Here is a 25,666-nt window from a genome sequence, read left to right as displayed (position 1 = left end):
GGCCGAGGCACAGAGCCACTGCCTCTTGGGGGCCACCCAGGCAGCTGAGCCTGGGGTGTGGGAGTGTGGGGGGATATCCTGGGAGCAAGACCTGCTTTGCCTTTGGAGTCCACCTTCCACTGGATCTGCGGGCCCTTGGGCTGCTGGGGAAACAGCTCAAACTCCCCAGAGCCTCCTGGACCAGTTTAGTTGAGCACAGCACGAGGACGGCCGTCGGTCTTTCCAGTTTGAGGCCTGGCCATAGAAGCTCCTTCTGGGACCTGTGTTCTTGACTCAAGTCTTGCCCGAACTTCTGTCTGCCTGAGGCCTCACCCCTCAGTTCATGCCTGCTTCTGATTCCATTGTTGCTGAAGGAACACCAGCCACCCCTCGCCCTCGGGCTGTCCTGCCCTCCTCCCCGCGGGCCAGCCCTGCCCCCCGCAAAGCCTGCGAGCACACAGCTTTCTCCCTGGCTGCGACCAGCAGGACACCCTCTGGAGCTAGGGCAATTAGCTCTCATGCCCGGGAAAATGAGCCAAAAGGTGAGTACCAGCCGGCCCCACTTAGAGCCCAAGCCCAAGGCCTCGGCCAGGGGAAGCAGGAACGCCTTGGAGCAGGGACAGCCCGCAACTGCCAGAGGGGCTGCGGAGGAATCCGTCACCACAGTTTGCCTTCAGTAATGCACAGAACACATGTGAGCGCTGGTTCTGGGATTTGGGGCCCCCGTTCCACCCTAAAATGGGATGTCCTTAGAGCTCTTCCTGTGGGGGTGTCTGGGCAAGAGCAGACCCAGGCAGCCTGCCCCTCTGACCCTCAGGCCACCTCATCCTGGGGCTGAGCCAAGAGCTAAGGAGTTGACTGAAGCACAGCGTAAGGTAACCGCAGACCTTCCCAGTTCAGGGTCCTTGTCTGAAATCCAGGGGGTGGTGAAGGCTGAGTAAGGTGGGCGGGCTCAGACCAGTCCTGGCCCAGCCAGGCACACTCGAGACCTGAATCCAACCAGTAAGCCCAACCAAGTGCCTCCAGCGTCATCAGCTTTTATGGTGCCTTTCCCAAAGTCTCTTCCAGCCCCTATTTTTCAGATGGAGAAACTGAGGCTCAGAGAGCTTAAGTGACTTGTCCAGGGCAGAACAGGGCGTCAGCTGGGTCTCGCGGGAGTGTGCCATTCTTAGGGCCTGCCTGGACGTGTACAGGCAGAAACGAGGCAGGACAAAATCCTTTTCCTGTTGGAAACAGCAGGTGCAGCTCTGGGAGCTCCACAGTAAGCCCGAGCCTGCCCCGTGCTCAGCTGACTCGGTAGCCTGAGGGGGCCTGCAGCGCCAAGTGCCACCCGCTACCCATTCACGCTCCACCAGACAGCTCCCGGCCTCTGAGCCCGGGCCAATCTGCACGCCAGCGCAGCCTCTCGCTCCCTCGCAGCCTCTCCACCCCAGCGTGGTGTGGACATGTGGGGTCCTTCCTGCACTATCTGGCAGGAGGGGGAAGGCGGCCTCCTGAACAAGAGAGGCAGCTGCCAGTGCAGGAGGCCACGGGATTCCCGCCAACACCCCCAGGATGCCCGTCTCCACTTCCAATTCTGATTCTTGATTCTCCAGAGTCAAGGTGGGTGTCAAGACTGGCCCTGGCCTCTCTGTTTCCGTCTCTGTGGGGCAGCCCAAGAAAGCTGGTTCTTGCAAACGTTGTGCCCCTGCTCAACACCGTGGGCCCAGGAGGGACTCTTGCAAGTGAGCCTTCAGCTGCTCCTTCCCGATGGCTACCAAGGCACATGCCAAGAAGCCAACAGCCCCTGTGTCTTGGTCAGCTCAGGCTGCCATCACAAAGTGCCACAGATGGGGGGCTCCAACCAAAGGCCTTTCTTTGTTTCTCACAGCTCTGGAGGATGGAAGTCCCAAATGAAGATTCCAGCAATCAAAGTTTTATTCTGATACGTCTTCTCTTGGCTTGTAGGTGGCCACCATCTTACTTTGGGCTGATAGCACCTCTAGGTGCACACAAGGCAAGGGGGGAGCAAGCTCTCTGTGGCTCCTCTTACGAGGCCACTGATTCTATTGTGAGAGTCCCACCCTCATGACCTCACCTACACCCAAGCACCTGCCAAGGGCCCCACCTTCGAATACCATCACATTGTGGGGTCGGGCTACAATATCGGAATGCGAGAGGGACACATTCAGTCCATACCACCCTGATAGAGATCAGGTTTCCCGAGGAGTGCCAAAATCTTCCCGTGGGCCTGGGGCCTCATGTGCCCCCTTTCACTTGTCATTGGAGACTCGGGGGGGGGGGGGTTTCCTTTGCCTGATTCCAGCAATGACTCACTCTTATGATGGACGTTAAAGGCTCAGGATGACTTCTGATAGGGTTATCCAAGTGCCCCCTCCCCACTCCTTGTCCCCTGTGCAGATAGCTGGGACAATGCTCTATTTGGCGTTTGGCCAGAGAACAAATCACTTCTCCTCCAGGCAGTCCACCCTGGAGGAAAAGCTATAGGCAGGAGAGAAGGAACAGGCAAGCAAAGCATCCAGGCTCACCTCGGAGGTGATACGTGAGGCAGGGCACGGTCTGCATGGAGTGGGTAGCCTCTATCATTTCTGGGTCCCAGAAGTCAATCACAAGTTCACAGAGAGTTGCAATGAAAGACGATTTTTATTAAGCACTGGAGCTGTGATTATTTCAGTACAAAGCACCTATGTTCATCTGATTTTAGCTTCCCACCACTGGATTGCTGTTCCCTGTGGTTTCCCCAACATGACTGTGAAGGAGATGCAGGGCTTGGTCATCAAGACCAAGGCTTTGGACCTTCTGGGGCTTCAGTACAGGACAGCTTCCTATTAGATGGCAACCCATGCTGGAGAATGTTTCTTGGCAGAAAAAAAGGTATTCGAACTTAAGCAGATTTGGCAGCCTGCCGGCCCGTGGAGGAACACACATGTGCCAGGCCAGGAACGGTGGGGGCTGTGGCGGGGCTGTTGTCACACATTAGCACACTGGGGCCACAGGCTGCCTCTGTGACACAACTTTCAAGAAACAGGCTGTGCTCAAACTATTGCAAACAGAACTTATCAGGAAAGAAAAGAAAATCCCCCCACCCCCCAATCCCTGCTCAGGGGACTCTGAACCTTGGAATCCCCTGGCCATGCAGGCCTCACTGGCCTGTCTGCCCCTCTTCTCTCAAGGTTCGGTACGATAGTACCGCTGGTGCTGGTGCTGGTGCTGGCGCTGGCGCTGGTCCAAGGAGGACTGTTCTATGGACATGAAATAGCTCATTTGGCCTGGTGTATATCTGGCAGGGTCCTGGAGAGCCTCTGAACCTGCCTCAAGAGCTGCCACCTGCTGAGAAAAAGGGGGACAGAGTGAGACACTCCCTCTAGTCAGAGTCAGCAAGCTGCTGAGCCACAGCTCTTTGGAGCACAGCCTTACACGGTGCTGGGAGAAGGCATAGCTGGGGACCCTGGCATTCCTCTCCTCTCCACTCTGTCTTCCAACAGCATCTTGCCTTAAAGACCAGGAAGAGTAGCCACGGGCTCCCCCACAGTTATCTTCATGCCTTTGGGTTCCATGTCTGGCCCTCCCCAGCCCAGCTTCCCTGCCAGCCAGGGCTCACCGAGGGCTCGGATGGTCTCTCCCTGCTCCTACCCTTGGACCTTGCTCTTACTCTGCTCAACCTAGTAACTTCCACACTGAGCCTACTCAGCAGCTGTCTGGCTTACTTGAAGAATGTGCTGGGAAAGGTAACAACCACTCACTCTGAGCTGTACAGTGGGGAGCAGGGGCAGACACAAAGGTGGTATTAGGAAGAGTAAGCCCAGGGAGTCTTTTCCATTTGAATAGGAAGGACTCCTTTGGCTGGGTTCAACAAGTGGAACCCAAGGGGTGGAAGAGAAGACAGAGGAACAGAAGGAGCAGATGTGTCTGGGGCCCCAGGGAGTGGGAGGGCCCAGGGAACAGTGGAAATGAGTCAGGGCAGAGTGTGGGGAGCCACTGAAGTCTTGTGGACAAAGAAGCTCTCACACGGTCCCACCCTTGGCTGCTCCACTGCACTCTTGCAACCACCTTCCAGGGGTCCCCCCTTCTCCACTCCCTTGGGATATCTGCCCAGCTTAGTCTTGGCTCTGCTTCTAAGGGCTCATCCAGATGAAGGGCTTCACCAGAGTCTGCCTTGGGAACTGAACCATAGGTCCACTGAGCATCTGGTCTCTTCGTGTGGCAGGCCCTGTGGTGGATCAACTTTCTGGAGGACTGGCAGTCCAGCTGGTCAAGGTGTGTATGTGAAAATAATCACACCTTTAGCCATTTAAAATATCCAAACTCCCTCAATCTGCCTTAGCCTCCTGGGGTTTTGTTTTTCTCGTTGTTGTTAGTTTTAAAAATCAGAGGTTAGGCTCCATTAAGATCTCTAAAGCCAGAATCAAAACACCCTTTCTAAGTGTTATAGTCAGATGGAGAGTCTATGGTCCCAAGGGGGGCTTGCTGGGGGTGTATCTGGGAGCAAAAGCCAGTATGTGACTGCCATCTGGACCAGCTGCCAACCTGAAACATGACCATTGCAGATGGTCCCCGAGGTGGGGTCTGCCCTGTGATACATGGAGCACCCTGTGAATGAATACCAAGCACATTCCATACAAGAACCGTTGGTTTATTTTTCAGCACAAGGAAACACACCCACTCTAGGCCCTGGATTTTGTAGAACTAACGATCCACAAGTTCAGAAAGGGGCCTGGGCTCGGGCAATGAGCGCAGTATATGGCATGACCCCCTCTGCCCAGGTAACACATGCTTGAGGAGTGTTTACAGCAGATTGCATTTGACATTCATGAGGACAGCTCGCTTTTTCATGGAAACTTAAAGGGAATCTTTTTACTCAGTGGTGTGTGCCGCCACCATACGAGCAACCACCCTCAAATTTACTGAGCTTTGAAATCTGGATTTCACACACAGAGCGGACTCCTGTGGTGTGTGCCTTTTGGGGAAGGGGCCCAGCCTCCGTGCAGAATGCCTTGACCTGGGCTGGGGGGCAGAGGAGAAAGGAATGGAATACCTGGGGCCAGGTGGGTTGGTCCTGCACGGTGGTCTGCTCCCTGGAAGGCCAAGTATTCACTTGCAGGTAGAGGTGATGCTGTGAATCTGGTGGCTGTTGCCAAAGTTGGATGTAATCCTGCGGGGTCTCCAAGGTGATTAAGGTGGACTCAGGATTTACGGGAGACCGACGAAAGCTGGTTATAGAGCTTGGGTTGTACACCATTGGCTGCGGATCCCTGGACACACCCTGCTGCTCCATAGGAAGGAGACTGAAAGGCACACGTTACAGTGACATGGATCTGGGAACACTGACCCGGGACCCACAGCCTCGCCCGTCAATAGGTGCTGAGGGCACATTTGGTTTTGGTGGCTAAATCAGGATTCGCTGGTTTGTACTCTCACTTTGCCCGAATTAAGATCCCACTTGCCAGAGTCAAGTGCTTGGCAAGATTGAGATAAATTAGTCTTTGTCTCAAGTGGTTTTATTGGTTTTACCTGGACGGTCCTGATTCTGCCACAAAGGTGAGCTCTGGGGCCTTGTGCAAGTCACTTCACCCACCCAAAGTCAGTGACTTGCCCTTTGTTGCTGAAGGCGCTAAGAGCTGAAAGGGGCTGCTGGGCCAGTTCCTGCCTGCAAACCCAGGGCTCTCTCTACAACCCTATGCCTGGGGCTCTTGGGATAAATCGGGACTTCTGAATCCGTACTTTCCACAGCCTCCTCCAGTGGATTCTGATGATCAGGCCAGCGGGAAACGTGGCACCGACCCACCCACCAGATGGATTAGGGTCACTGATCCTATAGGGAGGCCCCGAAGGACATTTGGAGAGCTCTGGAAGGCCCACTCAGACAGCTGGCATTCATTCAAAAACATTTACTGGGCCCCAAGCATGTGGCATACAACCCCTTCATTGCTGAGCAGAGCCTTCTCTTTCGGGTATTTGGGACCACAGACTTTATCACTGAGCAGAAAATGTGTTCGGGTCCTCAAACTTAGTACTTCTGTGATCTTAGTGCTTTGGAATCCAACAGCCATCTAGCAACTGTTTCACACCCACTTCCCTCATAGATTGTCAACGCTATAGAGACCCCTTCGTCTGGTCTGTTGTGATCACTAGGCCACAGTGAAGCAGGAGATGAAAACTGGGAGCCCAGGAGTCGTTCAGCAACAGGCATTTGAGACTTTGCTATACGCACCCTGTGTCATGAGACAGGGCTTGGGAGGACGGAGCTAAGCCATTTCAACATCTGTGTGCCGATTCCCTAGCCTGGGAGCATCCTTATCTCAGCCTCCTATATTCACAGAGACTCCTGTGTTCCACCAGCGCGTGTTTGGCCATGCACTGTGCACGTGGAGATGGGGGCCGTTAGCCCCAGAGCAAGGCGGGTGGAAATGCCCAGCCTCTGATGTGGAGGGGCGTCTGACGCCCTGTGGGCAAGTCATTCATGGTCTCAGGCACAGCATCCAGCCATGAGAGGAAAGCAGGGACCAGAGGCCTTATCACCATCCCACACCCTCCTTACCTATGACTGTTACCTTCGGTGCCCCTCAGCGTTTCATTTTGATAGTAGCCAGAGGGCTGCTGTCCAGCTACGAGCTGGACGGGAAGGACGGTGGGCTGGGTCTGCATGAATGTCATCGGCTCCTCGTAGAGGGGCACTGCCACGTTGGCTTGGCCCTGCAAGTGGACCTGCAGCGTCTGGTTTCCCAGCAGCGTGTGACGCTGCTGGGGCTGCTGTGTATGCCGCTCGTGCACCTGCTGGAACTGTTGCTGCACATATGGGTCCTGCGTCTGCAGTGATGCCTTCAGAAGGACAGATGGAAGGACCTCAGTGCCCGCAAGGGCCCTCCAGAAACCGACCGAACCCACCCACCTCTGTGTGCCCAGAGTGGAAGACGACAGCGACCCCAGACCTCCAAGTGAGGTCAGGGTGACATCTACGCATCCGTGTGGCCACGAGTTGCAGCCACACTCCCAGCTGCCGGACACTACTATCTGGAGCACAGTACGCATACCTAGGCATGCATGTCAGGGTCTTGTTCGCCAAGATTTTTTATCTCAGGAAAGCAAATTACAGCCAACTGAGCAGCCGCTACCCCCTCAGGAGAACCAGGTGAGCCCCAGTGCGTATGAAAATGAAATCTCCTTTCAGCCCCACACTTGAAACAGACTGTCCATACCTGGTTCAGGGTGTTGCAAGGCTCCTGAAGCTCCTCAGGGCATTTGAAAGAGCGGGAAGAACATGAACCAGACGAAAGTTTTAACTCCTTGAGATCTGAGAAGGGCCCCTTCATCCACTCAGTGCGTTGCTTCTTGGGCACTGGCCCCAGAGACTGGGACTCAGGAGTGGCAAGGTGGTGTGAGGTGGTTGGCTGCATCTGGAAGGACACACAGCACCATGAAGGTCTCATTTGGAGGCCACACCTGTTGTCAGGTCACAGGACATGCTGGGCACAGAGTGGGACTGCCCTGGGACAGGCCCCCGGGGAGCGGTGGCTACACAGGAGCCCCATCTGCCACCACCAGGGCCTAGCTGGGCCCACCTCAGTCCCTACAGCCAAGAGACAAAGAGCACAGCTGTATGTCCCTGCAGAAGATCCTTACAAACATCCTGTGCTGCCCCGGTGCAGCTGCTGTCAGTGCGAGCAGAGCCTGGTAACTCACTGCTTGAAAACTGTCAAGGCCCCCTTTCTCCTCTACCTTTGGCCCCTCACTTATGTGGAACTGGCCTCTGACCTGAAAGCCAGAACTCTGCATCCTCTGAAGCTGCTCCTTCACCATTTCCAGTGCATCCTGCTGGCTCTTGATGTTGCCCTGCAGCATCTGTGTCTTCTCTTCTAGCTGTTCCCTAAACTTCTTCATCAGCTCCAGGTCCCGCTTGTTGATGTATGATGTGATTGCTGATGGTGGCTGTGACAGCTATGGGGAGGAATCGCCTGGGGTTCAGGGAGAGGGACACCAGGTTCTCCAAATCCTCCCATGCTGTTTCACTGCCACGTTTGGAAGGACCAAGGATGAGAACGCCAGCACCCTACTCCCTGAGGCACTCATCACTAGAGAGTCTGAAGAGAAGGTTAGAGAACGCAGGAAGTCGAGATCAGAAATGGATCAGTGGGGATCACTTAGTCTGAGTTTTTCCGCAGGACATAAAGCTGTGGCATTGGCCCCAAAGCGTGAGGCCCAAAGTCCTCAGTGGAAGAGTCAGAGTGCAGTGGGTCATATCACAGATGAGACATATGGGAAACATCTACCAGATGCCCCCATCAGCAGGTGGGAAGAAGAAGGTTCAAAGGGCACTTCTTTTGTTCCAGACACTCTTCTAGGCACTGCAAGGCAATTCACGGATCTGACCTGCCCAGTGTCCTCTAAAGTGAGTACTACCCACACACAGTTATGGTAGAGGGAACAGGGGCCTCAAACAGAAGAGGAAGGAGACACAGAAAGAAAGGGACACATTTGAGAGAAATCAAGAGAGTGGACACAGCTTCTCAAACTGCCTGGCTGAAAGCGGAGGAAAGAGGCAGGTTTCTTGGGAAAGAACAATCTGTGAAAGCTATTATTTGCTGTGATCTGGGCTAAACAAGATGAAGGAGCCACCATCCCAATATTAGTGATGAGGAGAAGGTCATAGACACATGACTGCTAGAGGACAAAAACAAGACTCTATTCTACCATACTGTGGCCTTCAACCCTGTATGGCTAATGGAAGCACACAGCTGAGTTATTAAAAAGACACAGGAAAAAACATGCGTTTTTCGCACTTGAAATACAAATTATACATGTATGTTTAAGTCACTGAAAATTGTCCAACTGTCCTTCTTTGGCTATAAAGTATATAGATTTTCACATAAGAAAGTAGGCATTTGTTAAGCCAAAGAAACAAAACAAACAAAGAAAACCACTAAACTTAGGACAGGAAGCGACAAACCTTCCAGGTTATCACATCCACCTCCCCATCCTCCAAGCAGGAGTCTTTTCTCTGCTGTCCCTGGCAGATGAGCTCCCAAGCCTGTCTCAGACCGGCCCATTAAAGGAGAGAAAGCTCATCACCTGGGGAAGTGACCTCATCCATCTGAGAAAGGCTTTCTTGAGGGGCATGGGAAGCTGCCTACCCTGAGGTGCTAGATCTCCACCCTGGTTGGATCCACTGGAGACTCGTCTTCCACTTCAGAAGCGTGACAGCCACGTAGCTACTTGGATCAGGCCATCCTGTCCCCTGCCAGTCTCCCTCCTCCAGAACCTTCCACTGTGACTACCATCCCATCACTGACAACATGACATTTCCTAGCCTCTTTCCATCCTGGTCTCCATCTTCTGGATACATGACAGTCCATCAATCCATGGCACCCCAAAATAAGCCCAATACGCTACCATGGGCAGAGTTGTACTACCCACACTCACTGCTGGTTATGCTTTTTTAAACAAAGTTTATATTTAAAGTGTAGTTATGAATTCATTCAAAGCAGAAGAGAAACTTGCCAATGGTGAAAGGGGAACCACACCTTTTTTTGGCATAATAAAGACGTAAATCAGGACACAATGGGTTTCTACAGAAAAATTGTTTAAATCGTTCAAAAAATTTCCATAGCAGTCCTAACATCCCTGCAAGGCAAGCTGACCATTTCAAGATGGAGAAACAGCCTTAGGGGATGTGCCAAGGTCACTGCTGGGGCCAAACTCAAACAACTTTCTACTAGCCCTCAGTTCTTCTCAGTTATAGAAGAGGGAGTGACTCATCTTAGGCCTCTTAATTAATGCACACGATTCCACGTAACAGACCATAAACTCATTATCTTGCCTGCCAATCCTGATTTTAATAATCCTGCTATTATAAAAGATGATTGCCCAAATCTGTGATAATGTACACAAATTTGAGGATAGAAGAGCAACAGAGTAGTTAATCCAACTGCATTGATTTGGCCTCGGACCATACATTGGTGCTGACATTTGAAGGTCGGATACACCTAACATTCTGAAAGGCATGCTTCTACCTTAATAACAATTCCATCAGAGAAACCTAGCTCGTGGTGGGGAGGCACTGGTATGGCAGGCAGGAAAGTCATCTTCAGCAGCCCCTCACAGGTGATAAGGAACACAGCTCTTAAAAATACTGCCTTTTCTTAGTGGGTAAGCTTCCTATTTGGCCTAAACTTCCTCTCAAACCCAAAGTGTCTTTACATATTTCACATTAATAGGAGAACAGAGATTTTTGTCTTAAAGAACCTCCAACCTCCCTGTTTGCAAGGGTCCACTGGACTCTCAGCTGCGACTGAAAATCCAGTATGATAGAAATAGTGATAAAAATGGGATGCTCTCAGCAAAGTGGACCTGAGCATGAGAGTGTAAATTCAGGGCTTTGCAGAGTTAGTGGTCCAGACAAACATATGGAGCAACATTTCCAGAAGTACCTGATCAGTGGTGTTAGCAGCCACAGTGGAGGGTGAGAGGGCTTGCTGCTCCAGCTGCTCGTCCTTCTTCATCTCGTCCAGCTGCTCTTCCTTCTTCACCTGGTCCAGCTGGTCATCCTTCTCCATCTGGTCCACCTGGCTCTTCTGCTCCACTTTTTTCTCCACCATCCATTCCACCTCTTCCTCTTCATCTACTTGTTCCATCTTTTCCATCTCGTCCATCTGGTCCGCATCATCCATATCATGTATCTGTTCCAACGACGATTCCAATTCAAAGCTCTGCAAAGATGATGTAGCTGAAGAAAGCACAGAAGAATGCATGACCAAGAGACCAGAAGTACCAACATTCTCCAAGAGATTTACAGATTTTTCTTTATTTTCTTTTCAAGTCATAAAAACAGGAGAGTTCAGGTTTATTGCATATTAAGGATTATAGGTGCTGGGTACCAAGAATAATTCAGAACATTCCTTAAAAATCTGTTCACATTTGAAAAGAAAGGAAAAGGAGGCAGTGTCTGACTTTACCTCTACCCACCCAAGCACAAGTGGGCAGGTACCCAAACCATTCGTGCTGAGTGTCTTCTCATTATAAAATTCTTCTGGCCATGCTTCTGGAAATTTGGTAGCTTCCAACTGATAACACCAAATCAAACCTAATCACAAATCACTTCCTAAAAGTAGGTTCCCCAGAGGTGGTGATCTCAGTAGTGCTTGGAATGCTGATGGAGGTATTGAGAAATGACTCTCCCTCAACAACCCCCAAAGCAAGGTAAAGAACATTATTTGAAAAATGCACAAGGGCAAAGTCATTTTGGAAAAGAGTCTGGCAGTGTCTTTCACACATGCTTCATATGACCCAGTTGTCCCACTCCCAGGAATTTAACCAAGTCAATTAAACATTTCTATTCACACAAAAAACCTCTCTGCAAATGGCTGTAGTAGCTCTATATATAATCATTGAAAAACATGAAAACGACCCAGATGTCCTTCTGCAGATGAATGGATTTTTAAAACTGCATAAGATGCAGTACTGAGTACTCCTAAGCAAGGAGAGAGGAATGAACCATTCATTCATCCATGAATTAAGACTCATGGATGAATCTTAAATGCATTCTGTTAACAAAGCCAAACCAAAAAGTAAGATACTGCATGATGCCATTTACACGACATTCTGGAAAAAGAAAACCAGAGATGGAATACAGACCAATGGCTGCCAGTGGATGAGAGACAGGGTTGAAGTTCAAAGAGACAACACAGGGGAATCTGGGCATGACAGCACTGTTCTGTTCGGTACTGTGGTGGCAGGTGCAGGACTCTCTACCTTTGTCAAACCCATAGAAGTGTACATCCCAAAGAGTGAAGTTTACTGTGTGCAAATTTAAAACTAAATTTGCTCTTACATGTTTGGGAAATCACAACCACGGGTTCACAGATATCCCCCTCCACAAATCAACTGTTTTGAAAGGATTTTTTTAGGCAAAGTTTGAAATGGATAGCAATAACATAAGAGTTGTTAGCTTGGATATTTAAAGCTAGAGGTATTAATTCTATATACGAAAATTCCACAATACAAAGACTCTATGCTAAGGTCAGTGAATCCAAGGACATGATCTGCATTATGCATTTGGATACATGGCATTATGCATCCAGCACTGCTTCAAGTTTGGTATTATTTATACAATTATATTTATGAAATGTCTTTAATATTGAAACTTACATAATAAATATCACCGTTTCTGAGAGACCATCATTTTTGGCCTTTTGTAAAAATTCTTCTTATAGTACAGTTTTTTAAGACAACAGGTTTCTTTGGACTGCAACCACTATGGCACAGCAGTGAAGACTGCATGAGTACCAAGAGATAAGATGCTACTCCCCCAAGGACTGAGCTCCAGCACCAATCTTTAGAAGATTAAATTTTAATGGGACAGAGTAATACCACTCCCAAGCACTCGAACCATTGATGAGACATTCACTTTCATTGCTCTCAAATCATCATCTCAAAAAGCTTACAGAAGATGAAGAAAGCTCACTCTTGTGAATTCACACCATTATGAACAGAACATTCTCTTCCTCTGAAAAACCAGACCTACCCTGTGGGCCATGATTTTTCTTCTGATAATCCCTATCCAAGTGTCCAAATGTACCTACCTGGAGATATTGCTGTGCTTTCCAGGGAAGATATGCTGGAGTTGTAAGATGTATCAGACTGTATCTTGATTATCTGAACAGACTCCTGTGGTCCATACTGCTTGGCCGTGACAATACTGGCCTGATCCTGAGAATTTCCCAAAGAGAAGAAGAGAACATGTCATTTTGGAGACAGATATATAAACAACAGGAAACTCGGGCAGAACACAAACTTGGACGCATTTCACATCACAATTTCCAACACTGCTTCTACCAAGTGAACACCTAAACAAAACCATCATGAAACATGTCCTTGAAAAATATTATTAGAAGGTAATAACAAGCAGGGATTATGGGTGCCACATGCTATGCTGGCAAAACTGAGAAAATAAACAGAGTACAAATGTGCTGAAAGCACAAGCAGAAGAAAACTGTGTTCCATTTGAAGGCCGTGGCATGCGCACGTGGGCACACACACACACACACACACACATATGCCTTTCACAGGCATTGGTAGGATGCTGACCAGGCCGCAGGAGAAGGGCACGGCCACCAGTGGGGCTTTTTCTCCACCGCTTCTGCAGGGGCAGCCCGCGCTGAGAGCAAGGAAAGGTCAGATACAAGCTGCTTAACGACTAACTCCATGTCTTCAATGCAGGTCAAAGTTGGAAGTATTACTACCCAAGACATCTTTACATAGGGATGCTGAGATGGAAATGGCCCTGGAGAGCAACCTCCCCCTTTGACGGTGTCAGAGAGGACAAGGTCACACAGTAAGGCAGGAGCAGAGCGAGAGGGTCCAATGACTTCAAACCCAGCGCTCTGTTCCCTAGCCGGGCTTGCTCCATTTAAGCCGTCTGCTCCTTTCAATTGTACACATCCTATTCCTAGCCCACTGATCCACTTCTACTTCCTTCACACCTGGATCCTTTTGAGCAGTCTGCAGCTCACTGCTCACATAAGTACCTGGTTTAGCGATGGAATCTTTTACATCTCTGCTGAAAATTGTAGCGCTTGGGCTTTGATTTGTTTTGTTTCCAGACTGGATTAAGACATGGATCCATGCTGATTTTTCTACAGGGAACCTGTTTGTGGGAACACACTGGCCAAGATCAAATCCCAAGATTTCAACAGCAGGACATTGCGCAAGCTCCCTGTTCAAGTGCACTGTGTTTTGTACTCCTTAAAATAAGCAACGTGTAGCTGGAGACGGGACAATCTTTTCATTATTGAGAAAGATATGCTGGTGGGGCAGTATTCAATGAGATGGGATATGACCTTTCTTTCCCTGTCCTCCTCCTTCTGCTTTTTATCATAGTCACTTATCAATTAACTCACTAGTCCTTGCTTCGTGGATGAGTTTCAGTAGAAATGTGCATACTCAGATGTTGACTAAGATGTTCATTTTTGTGTGTTCAGATGTTTTATTTAGTCTAACATAAATTCACTAAGCCATTATGGGTTTCTTTAAAAAATACCTTTACATGTTATAATTACTTAGGTTTTGTAAGTTTATAAAGTGAGGTTTTTAAAGCCCAGCTTTCCTCAAGACACATTACACTGAAGGACTCTGAACTGCTCACACATTATACACTACAGACCCAAGGTGAGTATTTGTTGTCTGACTGATGAAGTAACGTTGTCAGCAGCATAGATGCTAGACGGATGGCCAGAGGTCTGTGGATGTGTTGGCCTCTTTTCCTGGCCTAACTGCAATTAGTTTGTATATAAACAGAACACTGCTCTGCTGAAAACAGCCTTTTTCTACCTCATTTCGTCGACTTCATACTTCTTTGAACAGTGTTAGGTTAAGCAGAGGTACTGTCTTCAGAAAGTTTCATCTACATACAAGTAGCTTGTTACCTACAAGGTTCTCCTGACTGCTCTAAGAATGAAACTTCCATCAGACAGACTAACAGGAGAAAATCAAACATGGCATCCCTCCTGCATACATGGGAGAGACCCAGGCATACTGGGTGAGTGTTCAGGGTGGCTAAAGCCGTCAGTTTAAACACCATCTCCAGGTAAAAAGACAAAAGAAGACGCTGGGGTTAGGGAGTCACTTGTGGGAGGTAACTAGGAGAACCAAAGTAATAGGGTAAGATTGTCATGCAGATCTGAGTCATTTAATCTCCACTGATGAGTTCCTAGTGATTTAGAGGTCTTTCTACTCTTCCTGGTACAGAGAGGGAGTCACACTTAACAAAGGAAGGATTTCCCTTGTAAGGGAGATTTCCCTTGTAAATGTAAAGGTCTCTTACAAAACGTTAACTTTTACTCAGTCTTCTGAGCTTCTCCTGTGTTTGCACTTTGTTAAAAATATTCAGCCTAAAAGAATCCCGATGCCAGAGACATATTTTGGGATGGTAAGTTCTGTTGTCCTACAACGAGCAATAGCTGGAAAATGCAGTTACAAAATCAGCACTTTGTATTTAAAATGTGTGCTCACGGGATCTCCTATGTTACAGAAGAGCTTAAATAGTAAAAACACCTGCTGTCTGCACAGTCCCAGAGACACAGAAATCCTTTGAGACAAAATCACATGCGGGCCTGAAAGCCAAAGTGAGAATCCACCCACCCACCTCTCTATACTGCTCTTGGAATCCCTTTATCTTACATTTGAAGAGGGCTATAAAAATAACACAGTGCTGCAACATACAACATTCACTGTGCATCTAATATTTATGAGCACCTCTTATGTGTGGCAAACCTTGTTCAAGAGATCTGGGGCTAGGCTGATGAACGACACAGCCCCTGCTCTCACAGAAGCTTCACTTTATTGCAGGAATACAGAAAATACACTGATAAGTGAGGTTACGTTCAGGTGAGACAGCCTAGCAGATGATCACTTCCCTTTTACTGATAGGGAAACAGAGGCTCTCTGCAGGCAAATAACTTTCCCCAGGTCACAAAATTGGTAAATGGCAGAATCAAGAACTGACCCTTATCTTCTGACGTCTAGGCCATCTTTCTCTCTGCAGCACCACCAGCGCAGCAGCTGGGTCACAGGGACCCAGGGAGTGGCAGGTAAGGTGGAAGACTGTCCACAGGGAAGGCTTTCTGAGAGGCTTTTTCTGCTCTATGCCCTTTTTCTTGCACTTTAATCTTCTCTCCCAGACTAGAGTTTCAGATCACTGAGTGCAAATCCAGGTTCCATATTTCTATTAATGTCCATCCCTATAAGATTCTCTCTAGTGACATCTGGTGAATGGGTAAATGGATGATCCATTCTGTGGCTTAGGAAAAGGAGGAGGACAATGTAGGCTAATGAGAGGCTGGGTTCTGCCCATGAAGGGATGATGCCGTGCCATGAGTCTACTCACATTAGCCTACTGCAGCAGGCACGTCAGGAAATGTATTTGCACGTCAAAAAGATCATGAACGATGGCACAGACCCGAGCTTAATTTTTAAAAATGTATGACGGGGACATTCCAAGTGTTGGGAGACCAGGGCAGGATGACCCAAGATGGGCCACTTTGCATGAAGATTATTTTGAATTAAAAAAGCAATCAAAACCCAGCATATTCAGGAAAAGCTCTTTCCCTGCCTGACAACTGCCTGAAAGAATTTAGGCAGAGGCCCTGCTCCAGGAAGAGAGCTCTCACCATGTACCATTATACCTATGAACTAGGGAGGGTGACGTAACAAGGCATGTCTGATCAAAGACCTCTCTGTGCCCCACTGTTTCTGGGTGGCCCAGCAAACGTTTGTGTACCATTTACTCTTTTTCATTCTTCCTGAGGATTGCATTCCTTCCCTTTGAAGTCCCAGACCCCTACCTCCTTTTCCTTAGTTCAGGATGACATACAGATCTCCTTCTGCTTGACTTCTTTGAAATTTCCATTGTCTGTGTGGGTTTCCTCTATGTATGCTATTAAATTTAATTTTCTTCCATTAAACTGTCTCATGTCAATTTGATTCTTAGTCTGGCTAGAAGGGCCTTGAAGGGGACAGGGCGTTCTTGCTCCCTAACACAAGCATGACAGGTTACTGGCTCCCAGTAAGAAATGGCTACAAAATGGCAGCCTAAGAACACCACTCAGGTGCTCTGCCCATATGGGCTACCTCTTTAAATTAAAACCCTTTTACATTGGCAATACACATTAACTAAAAAATTAACATTACAGGGAGAAGGATCCATCCATTCACCCTATGGCTCTCTTAAGTACGTACGCCTGAAACAGCAGTAGCAACAGACTCAGCAGCACGCAGTGATTCCATTCTAGAGCTTCTTCTTTGGCCTTGGATTCTATAAAGAGATGAAAAGAGAAATGCTAAGCACATCTTGCTTGCCATTTAAATCTAAATTTTCTATTATACAGTAAAAATAAGGTTCAAATAAGCACAAATATTTATTTTTCTTAATACATCACATCTTTGTCTTTGAGGTGCTGCTATTCCTACAGAGAAAGTTGTTCTGCACCGTATCTATAAAATGAACCATCTGGACCCTCATGAGAATGAAGTTTGCCACGGGTCTCAATGCCTTTGGTTAACAGTGGTGAGCAAAGCAAGCTTAAAAAAAAAAAGCCAAGGCATATGAGTGAATCTTAATTTTTAAACCAACTACAATTACAAAAAAAATGCCTTCAGGCCAAATTTAATTTTGTTTCTGTTTCCTGTAATTAGAGAAACTCTCTACTCTTTGGCTCATTAACAATTCATTTCTATCAAAATTAGAATTTTGATGCCCAAGGTAAGAATGCAGCTTCCTGGCACTGGAGTCTAAGTGCTAGCTTATTTTTCACCAAGTGAGTGGAAGGTGAGAGAGAAGTAGGGGGAGATTGAGGGATGGTGTGGGGAGGAGAGAGTAGAGTGAATGAGAATATTGGTTTTAATACTGAAATTACTTTTTAAGCCTTAAAAATGTCCTGGAGATCTATTATGGAAATGTAATTTGCTTTCTAGAGTTTTTCTTTTGCAGGCCAAGGCCAAAGAGTAAAAAGCTCCATCACTCCACAAAATTGAGAAACTGGAGTCTGGTAACAGATATGATAAAAAACAAGTCCTTAAGGTGGCAACACAGTGACAAAACGGTATGTGAAACTGTCCCAATTCATTCACAAAACACAAGATTAATAGAATAACTGGATTATTCTGCAAGGTTTCAGAAAGTCAATCCTGATCCAATGGTGAGAACTTTTCCATTCAATATTTCACGGGACACAGCCAAAAAAAGTCAATTTTATTTACATCATTTTTAAAGACATCTATTTATTTGAGAGAGAGACTGAGAGAGAGAGCTTGGGGGGGCAGAGAGAGGAGGAGAGAATCTCAAGCAGACTCCCTGCTGACCACAGAGCCTGATGCAGGGCTCAATCTCAGGACCCTGAGATCATGTCCTGAGATAAAACCGTGAGTCAGATGCTCAACAGACTGAGCCACCCAGGTGCCCCTTACATCATTTATTTTTTAATGGTAGAAAACTAAGAAGAGCTTGGGAAAAATATATTTTAAATATCAAAATATATAACATTTAGGAAGGAGTGATTTAAATGGTATAAAACAACTATTTAATGAGTGAATTCAGTCATTTGTGTATATGATGGGGCTATAAAATGTCTACTATGTATTTCTTAATGGTTTGACTTTCAGCATCAAGTAACATCAACAGAGTTACTTAGAAATTTATCCTGACATCATTTAAAAGTAAAGTTCCTAAAAGAATATCTATATCTTTATTTTTTTTCGGTCTTTGACTCAACTTATAAGCAGCTAAGTCTAACAGAATGTTTTCTTACTTTGGAAGTGTTGGTACTTCTTTTAGAATGTTTCTGTTTTTTCTTTATATTATCTTCTTGCAGACTCCATTTTGTTTCTTGGCTTCAACTAAGGGCAACTCTAATAACTCTATCTCAAGACCTCTCCCTGAGGTGTAGACCCAAATATCCAACTGCCTTCAGGATGTGCAGTCTGGATGTCTAACATTAGACACCTTAACTCCAGGTGGTCCAATGAGACCCCTTCTCCTCTTCCTCATCTTCCTCATCTTCTTCCTTCTCCTCCAGTGTCTCCTCTATTGGTGACAAATGCCACTCTTCACCCAGTCTCCCAAGACTAAATCGTCTAAGTCATCATTGACTCTTCACTCTTTCTTTACTCTGTTTTGTATGAAAGTTTACTTTTTGTCCACCTTTTCTACTTAATGAATTTCTTGAAGGTAATGCACATGCACTGAACCTCTTGTATCCCCAGCACCTAGCACAATGCAGAGCACTTACCAAGTGCTTCATGAATATTTGCTGAGTGAATAAAGGAATAAACAATTTGACCAGCCAACTCAATTGAAATATTTGCACATTTCTCACCCCAGGGCTGCTTGGCATAACACAATTATTTTCAGGAACAAACGGAGGCTTCTATCTGTTCCTTAAAAGTAATTAAATGTCACTATATTGGCCTCTAAACAGCGAATATCTTTATACCTCAGATAAACAGCCTGTGAATGAATATACTGCTGAACTGCCTAATATGGTAGCCATTCACCACATGTAGCTAAATTAAAAGCAGAATTAAAGTAAATTTAAAATTGATTTCTTTGGTGACAGCAGCCACATTTCAAGTGTGCAGTAGCTACATGTGGCTAGTGGCCATGGTATTAGAGAGCAGATTAAAGAGCATCTCTGTCATCACAAAAGGTTCTATTGGACAGTGCTGTATCAAAGGATGCAGTGAGTTTTACTGAACAAGACACCGAATTTGACAACGAAACACTGTGAGGTGATTACTATTTGCTTTAAATCCACTGCTTGGATATCAAGAATGTAATAGTTTTCCAAATTCTTCCATGAATTCATATTTCATGCTTCTCTGTCAATATAGACGGCAAATTTCTGAGTTGTAATCAGAATGTAAAAGTAACAAAATAAGCACATACATTGCTTTAAAAAAAGCATTAAAGAGTACTTCATACCTAACTAATCTATACATATAAATAATGAATTCAGACTCAGGACAGGAGGCGTAACAGAGAGTTTGCAACCATAAAACATTGCTGGCCTTCGGTCAGGAACAGAAATAAACAGAACTTTCCTTTTCTAAATCACATCAGTTAATCTTCAAAAAGAAAGAAAATGATCAAAGAACACTTTGCTAGCTGTATTTACATGGGACGAACACTTTCTGATTTAATGAAGAAAAGTACCTCTCTCTCTCATTATGTAAAACCTCAAAATGTGACTCTTATATTGAGCCCTTAATGTTTCTTACTCTCTCTCTCTCTTTTAAATTTTTACCAAGGTTTGATATTCATTGGTAAAGCACTCAACACTGCTGAATTACTATGATGGAGGACGGTTCTTGGCTCAAATAAACTCATCTATTTCTACTTGCTATATGAATGAAATCGTAAATATGAAAAGATGTCCAATGAATACTGTCCTTTCATACATCAATGCAGAATAAACTAAAGTGTTCTGAACAGTTGTGGCAGAGTCAGGAAACTAGTGACAGTAAAATAGAATCTTAACTGTCGCTCCTTGTTTAACTTAACAGCTGAGATGATCTCATCTGAAGTGATGGCAGAAAGGAGAGTCAGGTTTCCCTTCTGAGTCGCAGGTTATAAGCAAAGTGTAAGAAGCTACTTTTCAAGAGGACTCTAACCAGAGCTAGTCTGTAGGCTCATGGAAGCACCCCACGACCACTCCCTGTCAGAAATGGGACATCTCAGGTCAAGGTGTAAGCAGCCGCTTTTCCTCCAGGCCCAGCTGTATCTCAGCCATCCTTGACAACTGCATTGGTACTAGCATTGGTACTAACACCACCTTCCCCCCAAGTCACTATTCTCTTCAGTGCTCCCCTAGGGATGACGCCTGAAACAGCCTATTTCTCCCAATCCCCTATTCCCACCATTGTGTCCATCATTCCAGAGCTGCCAAAGGAAGATGGACAGAATCTGAGGTTGCCCAGCCTAGGGCTCACACCTCAGCCCTGACACTTCCTAGCTGTGAACCTTAGAGCAAGTCTTTTAGCTTCCCTGAGCCCCAGCTTCTGAATGTTTAAAGTAAAACTCATAATATGTACCTTGCAGTGTTCTTGTAAAGATGAAATAATGCTGGGACAAAGTGCTTTGTAATCTGTACAGGCTAACGTGATCATCTCATCTCAAATGCCCTCATTAGTCATTCTCCCTTTGATTGCTCCATTCCTTTAAGTTCTTCTCCACTTAAATATATGATTTGGGATATATAAGGCTGTAATTTGCTCTAAAATGGTTCTTTTGTGATTTTAATTCTCTCTCCTAGAAAATGTGTTCCACAAAGATGAGTTCTGCATATGCTATCATTGTTCTATTCCTTCAGAGCCAACAAGCAGACTCTCCAGTGTTTTAAGATAAGCAGACTGGGGAGCAAAAGGTGCTATTGCTAAAGGTCACCCAGATGGTTACTCCTTTGGGCAAGGGTTGGGGGGTGGGTGGAGACGGGTGTTGTATGGTGGATGTGCATATGATGCACACTTGTAAAGAGCTCCTGAATGAATGTACAAACTGATCCCTACTAATAGATAATAACTACCCTGCCTTTTAAATATTTCTTCTCTTTCACTATAATACCTTTTAATAAATAAATTATTGGAGAATGTTACCTTAATAGACTTACATTATTTGAAGATGTAATTAGTTTATTTGGGGAAACTTACCTAAAGGCAGAAGGTGAAGGGGATGATTCTGATCAGTTCAGGAAATCAGTAATTTGAAGTGAGTGCCCCATCACCACCTTCAGTTCTAAGGCAACTGCTCACTAACCTATCTCCTTACCCACCACCAATCTCACCTCTGACTGGCAGGGGAGACACTATTATTTACTGTGTTCCTACCACGTAGTGGGTATCTTACACACATTATCTCTGTATCCTAAAATAACTCAATGGCATGTGTTCTATTATCATCCCACCTTTACAGATGGGGGAGATAAGGCTCCACAAGGTAAATAATATATAAGGTCATAATAAATGACAAAGTCTGAATATAAACCCAGTCTTACAACTCCTTGTACCAGTGAGGGCAATAGTTACGTCACCCCCACCAGGGTGAAAAGGAATAATTTGCAATCCCAAAATATGCCTTTTGTCACAACGATTTATCTTGAGCTGGTTATTCTTTTTTTTTTTTTTTTAAAGAATGTGAACAGCACCAGCTGTATCACAGCCTTGATTTATTTTTGAGTAGGGAAAAAAAGAGAAGGGGGATAAGCTGGTAAGAGGTGCATAAAGGAAGTGAAAAAAAAAACAAAATAAACACCCCATATATGGTGCCTGCACACCCGTGCGCGCGCGCACACACACACACACACACACACACACACAGCACACAGCTGTCCTAGCAGCTCTGAGCTCCATGATGCAAGGAATTCCAAGTTCTCAGGATCTTGAAAACTCTGGGGGCCAGCAATCCTCATTACACCATTTCTACAAGCTCAGAAAAGCCCTGCCTCATATCATGAAATAAACCCTGTGGCTGCCTCCAGATGGAACGGAGGCAAAGAAGACCTTGTCCTTGCATTCACATAAGAATTTTAGTCTTTGAGCCCTTTTGTGCATACACATACCATCCGAGTGACCAGTTTCCACAGAAAGGAGCTCTATGGCCTTTTCTCCCCAGCCTAATGTCTGACAGGATTGAATATACGCTACAGATGTTGGCATCTCTCCCCACTTCAGAACCACATCTTTGGGGATTTTTCCATAGGTATTCACATAAACCCTTTCATCTTATAGCATACCAGAAGCTCCATGCCATCTGTGTTGGGGAGTATGATGATTGCATAGGGTTTGAGGCTACACTGGATCAGAGTCTGGGTTCTTTCTTATGTGTGTTGGTTGATAAACATCATAGACCTCTCCTGAATCCACATCAGTGGCATGGAATCTAGCCCAGGATCCACTTTCAACCTCTGGCCTTCCCCCAACAGCGAGATCGATATGGCTTGTGTGTCCATGCATAGACCTTCACAGAACTCTGAAAATTACCAGAAATTTGTTCTTTCATATTTTACAACTTCATAGTATACACATCCTTCCAAATCCGCCACAGTTGTCCATCCTTGCTTTTTCTCAATTTCTGGATCATTGTGAAGTAATTCACAGCATCAGGCCACTTTCTATGCCTACTAAAAAATTCACTCCCCATAAGACAGCACACAGAACCTCAGGATTAAAGCTCTTCTTATATTTATGAATCTCTGGAGTGCCACTCTGTGGTCTAGTGTTCATGGCATTCACACTGACCACTGAGCCTTTCCAGGTAGGATCTTGCCTATGGTTTCTGGTCTTAGTCCATCACAGGAAAATCCCACCACAGAAGTCACTGCTGTCCCACCAGATGGAGAAATCTGTAGCAATCCGGTGTCTACAAAAAGTGTAAAGAAGGAAGAAGACTTGTGTTTCTGGAATGTGTTACCAGTGGACTGAGTCTAGTGGATGATAGGAGTGCCCTCCTTGGATGGGGCCATGACTCGTTCACTTTCTACAGCATCATATAGACAAACAGTTTTCACGGATTCTGTTTCACCATTGCTCAAATTCAGAGATGCTGCTCTGGTGTCCTCAGTCCAGAGGTGGGTTCCTCAGCCCCTTCTTATTCTACATCATCGTCTTCCTCATCTATTGTCCCTGACCCCTCATTAGATGAGTAGTCATGTGTCACTTGGTGTGAAGGTCACACATCTTCCACTGCTTGAAGTTCTTTGGCCAATGCAGTCTAATCAGCAGGCTTGAGAGGTCTAAAAACTTCTAATCTTCACATTTTTTCACTGCATTTTCAAGGCACTGAGATGAAGAGCCTTCAGATATGGATGATGAACCCACTCTGAAGCACTCCCCTGAGACACCCTGGAGACCCCGGATGGGACACAGGCTAGGATCCTGAGTTGCTGGATCCCAAGGAACTGCCACTACCAGACCTGAGCACCAGCTTCTCCACTCTCTCCCATAGCAGCCTGGGCTCAATACTGCTGATGGAGTTTCTCTGACATGCTTGGCTATTTTGCTACCCACTGCCTTGCAGTGAAGAATCTCAAAGGAACAGAAGAGGAGAATAAGACATTGTCCTCACAAGAACCTGTGGCTCAGCTGGGTCTCTAAGGGGCAGGATGCATAGACTCAGAGCTGCTACTGGAAAAAGATTGATTTGGAAGGCACTAGTACTCTGCCTGTCTGCTTAGACTAGGGTTCAGGGGAGCTGTGGTTAATTTTCCTAAATCTATCTTCCACCTCTCAAGCTCTATTAGTGGTGAACTGGTTGGTTATTCTTAAGAGACACAGGTCAAGCTCTGAAAACTGAGTAGAAGTTACCTTTTTGTTAGACACATTTACATTTATACGGGAAATCTCTATTTATAAGTGTTATCTCCCTCTCTAGAAACTCTTAACAATGGAGAAGGCAAGGACTTAAATCCACACAACCACCATACCCTTGTTTACTGTGCTTTTCCTGATAGCCTCCATAACTGTCCTCTTCGCACCCAACATCTTTTGTCTTTAGCTATGGATGACTTTTAAGGTAGTGGCTTGGGCTATTTCAGGGAGTTATTCAGTTTTCCTGGTTCTCTCCCATGTGCATATACAGGAGCTATATATGCTATTAAATTTCTATTTCTCTCCTGTCAATCTGTCTTTTATAACAAGGCATCTCAGCCAAGAACCTGGAAAGAGAGGAAAGCTTACTTTTTTCCTCCTCTACAAGGAAGTAGTAGAAATTAGATAATCTTTAGTTTTGCTCAACTCCAGCCGGAAATGTCTTGATTTTGCCATGCCACATGTACAGTATGACTTTGTTTTTATTAATTATAACATATTTGTCTCAAAAATTAAGAGACCACATGTTAAAATCAGTTCCATTCCTTAATAAGTCACACCACAAACTAACCTATGAACATCCTCCACAGAATGAACCACAAATGAGTATGTGCTCTTACCAACTCTGCCAAATAGTCTGTACACGCTACTATGCTCTCCATTATTTCCAGAAAGGATATAAACTTGCCCCACTTCTGGCTTCACTTTCAGAAAGCCTCTGCTTTCTAGGATGGAAGCAGAGTGATTCACAAAGTCGATTTATTAACATCAAATTTGCCAAAAGCCAACTTGCCAATGGACCATTTGGCTAAATGGCCAAAGGATCTATTTGCCAAACTGGATAAATATACTGATTTACCAAAAACATGTTTCTTCAAACTATTCATAATATTTATAGTGCAATGGATTGGCAGAGCTCAAGACTGTAGTAGTACGGATTTCAGAGTTCTGGGACCTTCAGGCACCAACTTGGCTCCTGATCTCCTTCTCTCATGGACACAAGTTCCCTCTCAACCCAACATGAGGCTGTGCTGGATTCTTGGCTCTTCATTTCTTTTTCCCAATACAAATTTTCCTCTCTTGTTGCCTGCTCCATCCAGTTGCAGCGGTAGGAAACTGGGGTACAGAAATATGGAACTGTCCTTAAAATGCTAATTAAAAAAACTGACCATGGAAAATATTCCAGGTATCTTCAAAAACTGTTGAAACCTTTCAATCTACTCTAAATCACTGAACTTTGACATTTAAAAGATATACATTTTGGGAAAATTGGTAAACTTGGCAAATGAGTCAGTGGTGATAAAATCTGAAAACATGCTAGATCATTAAAAAAATAGAAAATGAATTTTTGACAGGATTAATACTACACTAAAATAACCTAAAATTTTTTCGTATGAAATCCTAGAATAATTACTGTTGCTTATTCATAAGAATGGTACTCTTTCTGTGATTTTTAACTTCTAACAAATGGAATACTCCTTAAAATGCTGATTACAAGAATATATCCATTGACTTTATTTAAGAATGTAGCCACTGCATATACTCAAGAATAATATATTCATATGAAAAGATAATTAATTAAATATATAAGTGGTCCATGGGGCATTTGGCTGGCTCTGTTGGTAGAACTCACAACTCCTGATTTTGGGGGTTGTGAGTTTGAGCCCCACAGTGAGTGTGGTATATTACTTAAAAAAAATATATATATATATGCATATATATATATATATATTTCAAACGACAGCCCATGAGGTAAAATTGGAAGCCGCCCATTTTTGTATGAGGTAGGGATGATTTTTGCTTTTTTGAAAAAGTTGTAAAACAAGCAAAGAATATTCTA

The 25,666-nt window shown here is 45.6% G+C and overlaps 1 protein-coding gene and 1 pseudogene across 3 annotated transcripts in view; both read right to left on the bottom strand.

Annotated features, from left to right (window-relative positions):
- Window positions 1-2,603: 2,603 nt before the first annotated feature.
- The window catches only part of PASD1 (PAS domain containing repressor 1), a 92,420-nt gene continuing 69,357 nt past the window's right edge, over window positions 2,604-25,666 (bottom strand). For 2 of the 3 annotated variants that reach the window (XM_072743459.1, XM_072743461.1), the window contains 8 exons: window positions 16,708-16,783; window positions 12,555-12,681; window positions 10,404-10,699; window positions 7,732-7,914; window positions 7,176-7,373; window positions 6,518-6,798; window positions 5,015-5,264; window positions 2,604-3,309 (listed from right to left, as the gene is read on the bottom strand). In XM_072743459.1, the coding sequence (XP_072599560.1) occupies window positions 3,148-3,309; window positions 5,015-5,264; window positions 6,518-6,798; window positions 7,176-7,373; window positions 7,732-7,914; window positions 10,404-10,699; window positions 12,555-12,681; window positions 16,708-16,783 (1,573 nt within the window). In that variant the 3' untranslated portion in view covers window positions 2,604-3,147. The remainder of the gene's footprint in view (window positions 3,310-5,014; window positions 5,265-6,517; window positions 6,799-7,175; window positions 7,374-7,731; window positions 7,915-10,403; window positions 10,700-12,554; window positions 12,682-16,707; window positions 16,784-25,666) is intronic. The other variant, XM_072743460.1, reaches the window with a different exon arrangement.
- On the bottom strand, window positions 21,964-24,488 carry LOC140596281 (mitogen-activated protein kinase kinase kinase kinase 4 pseudogene; annotated as a pseudogene).

The sequence above is a fragment of the Vulpes vulpes genome, chromosome X, assembly GCF_048418805.1.
Source record: "Vulpes vulpes isolate BD-2025 chromosome X, VulVul3, whole genome shotgun sequence".
In the NCBI taxonomy this organism is placed as follows: Eukaryota; Metazoa; Chordata; class Mammalia; order Carnivora; family Canidae; genus Vulpes; species Vulpes vulpes.
The sequence above is the reverse complement of the archived record's forward strand: the minus strand, read 5'-3'. Positions and strand labels throughout refer to the sequence as shown.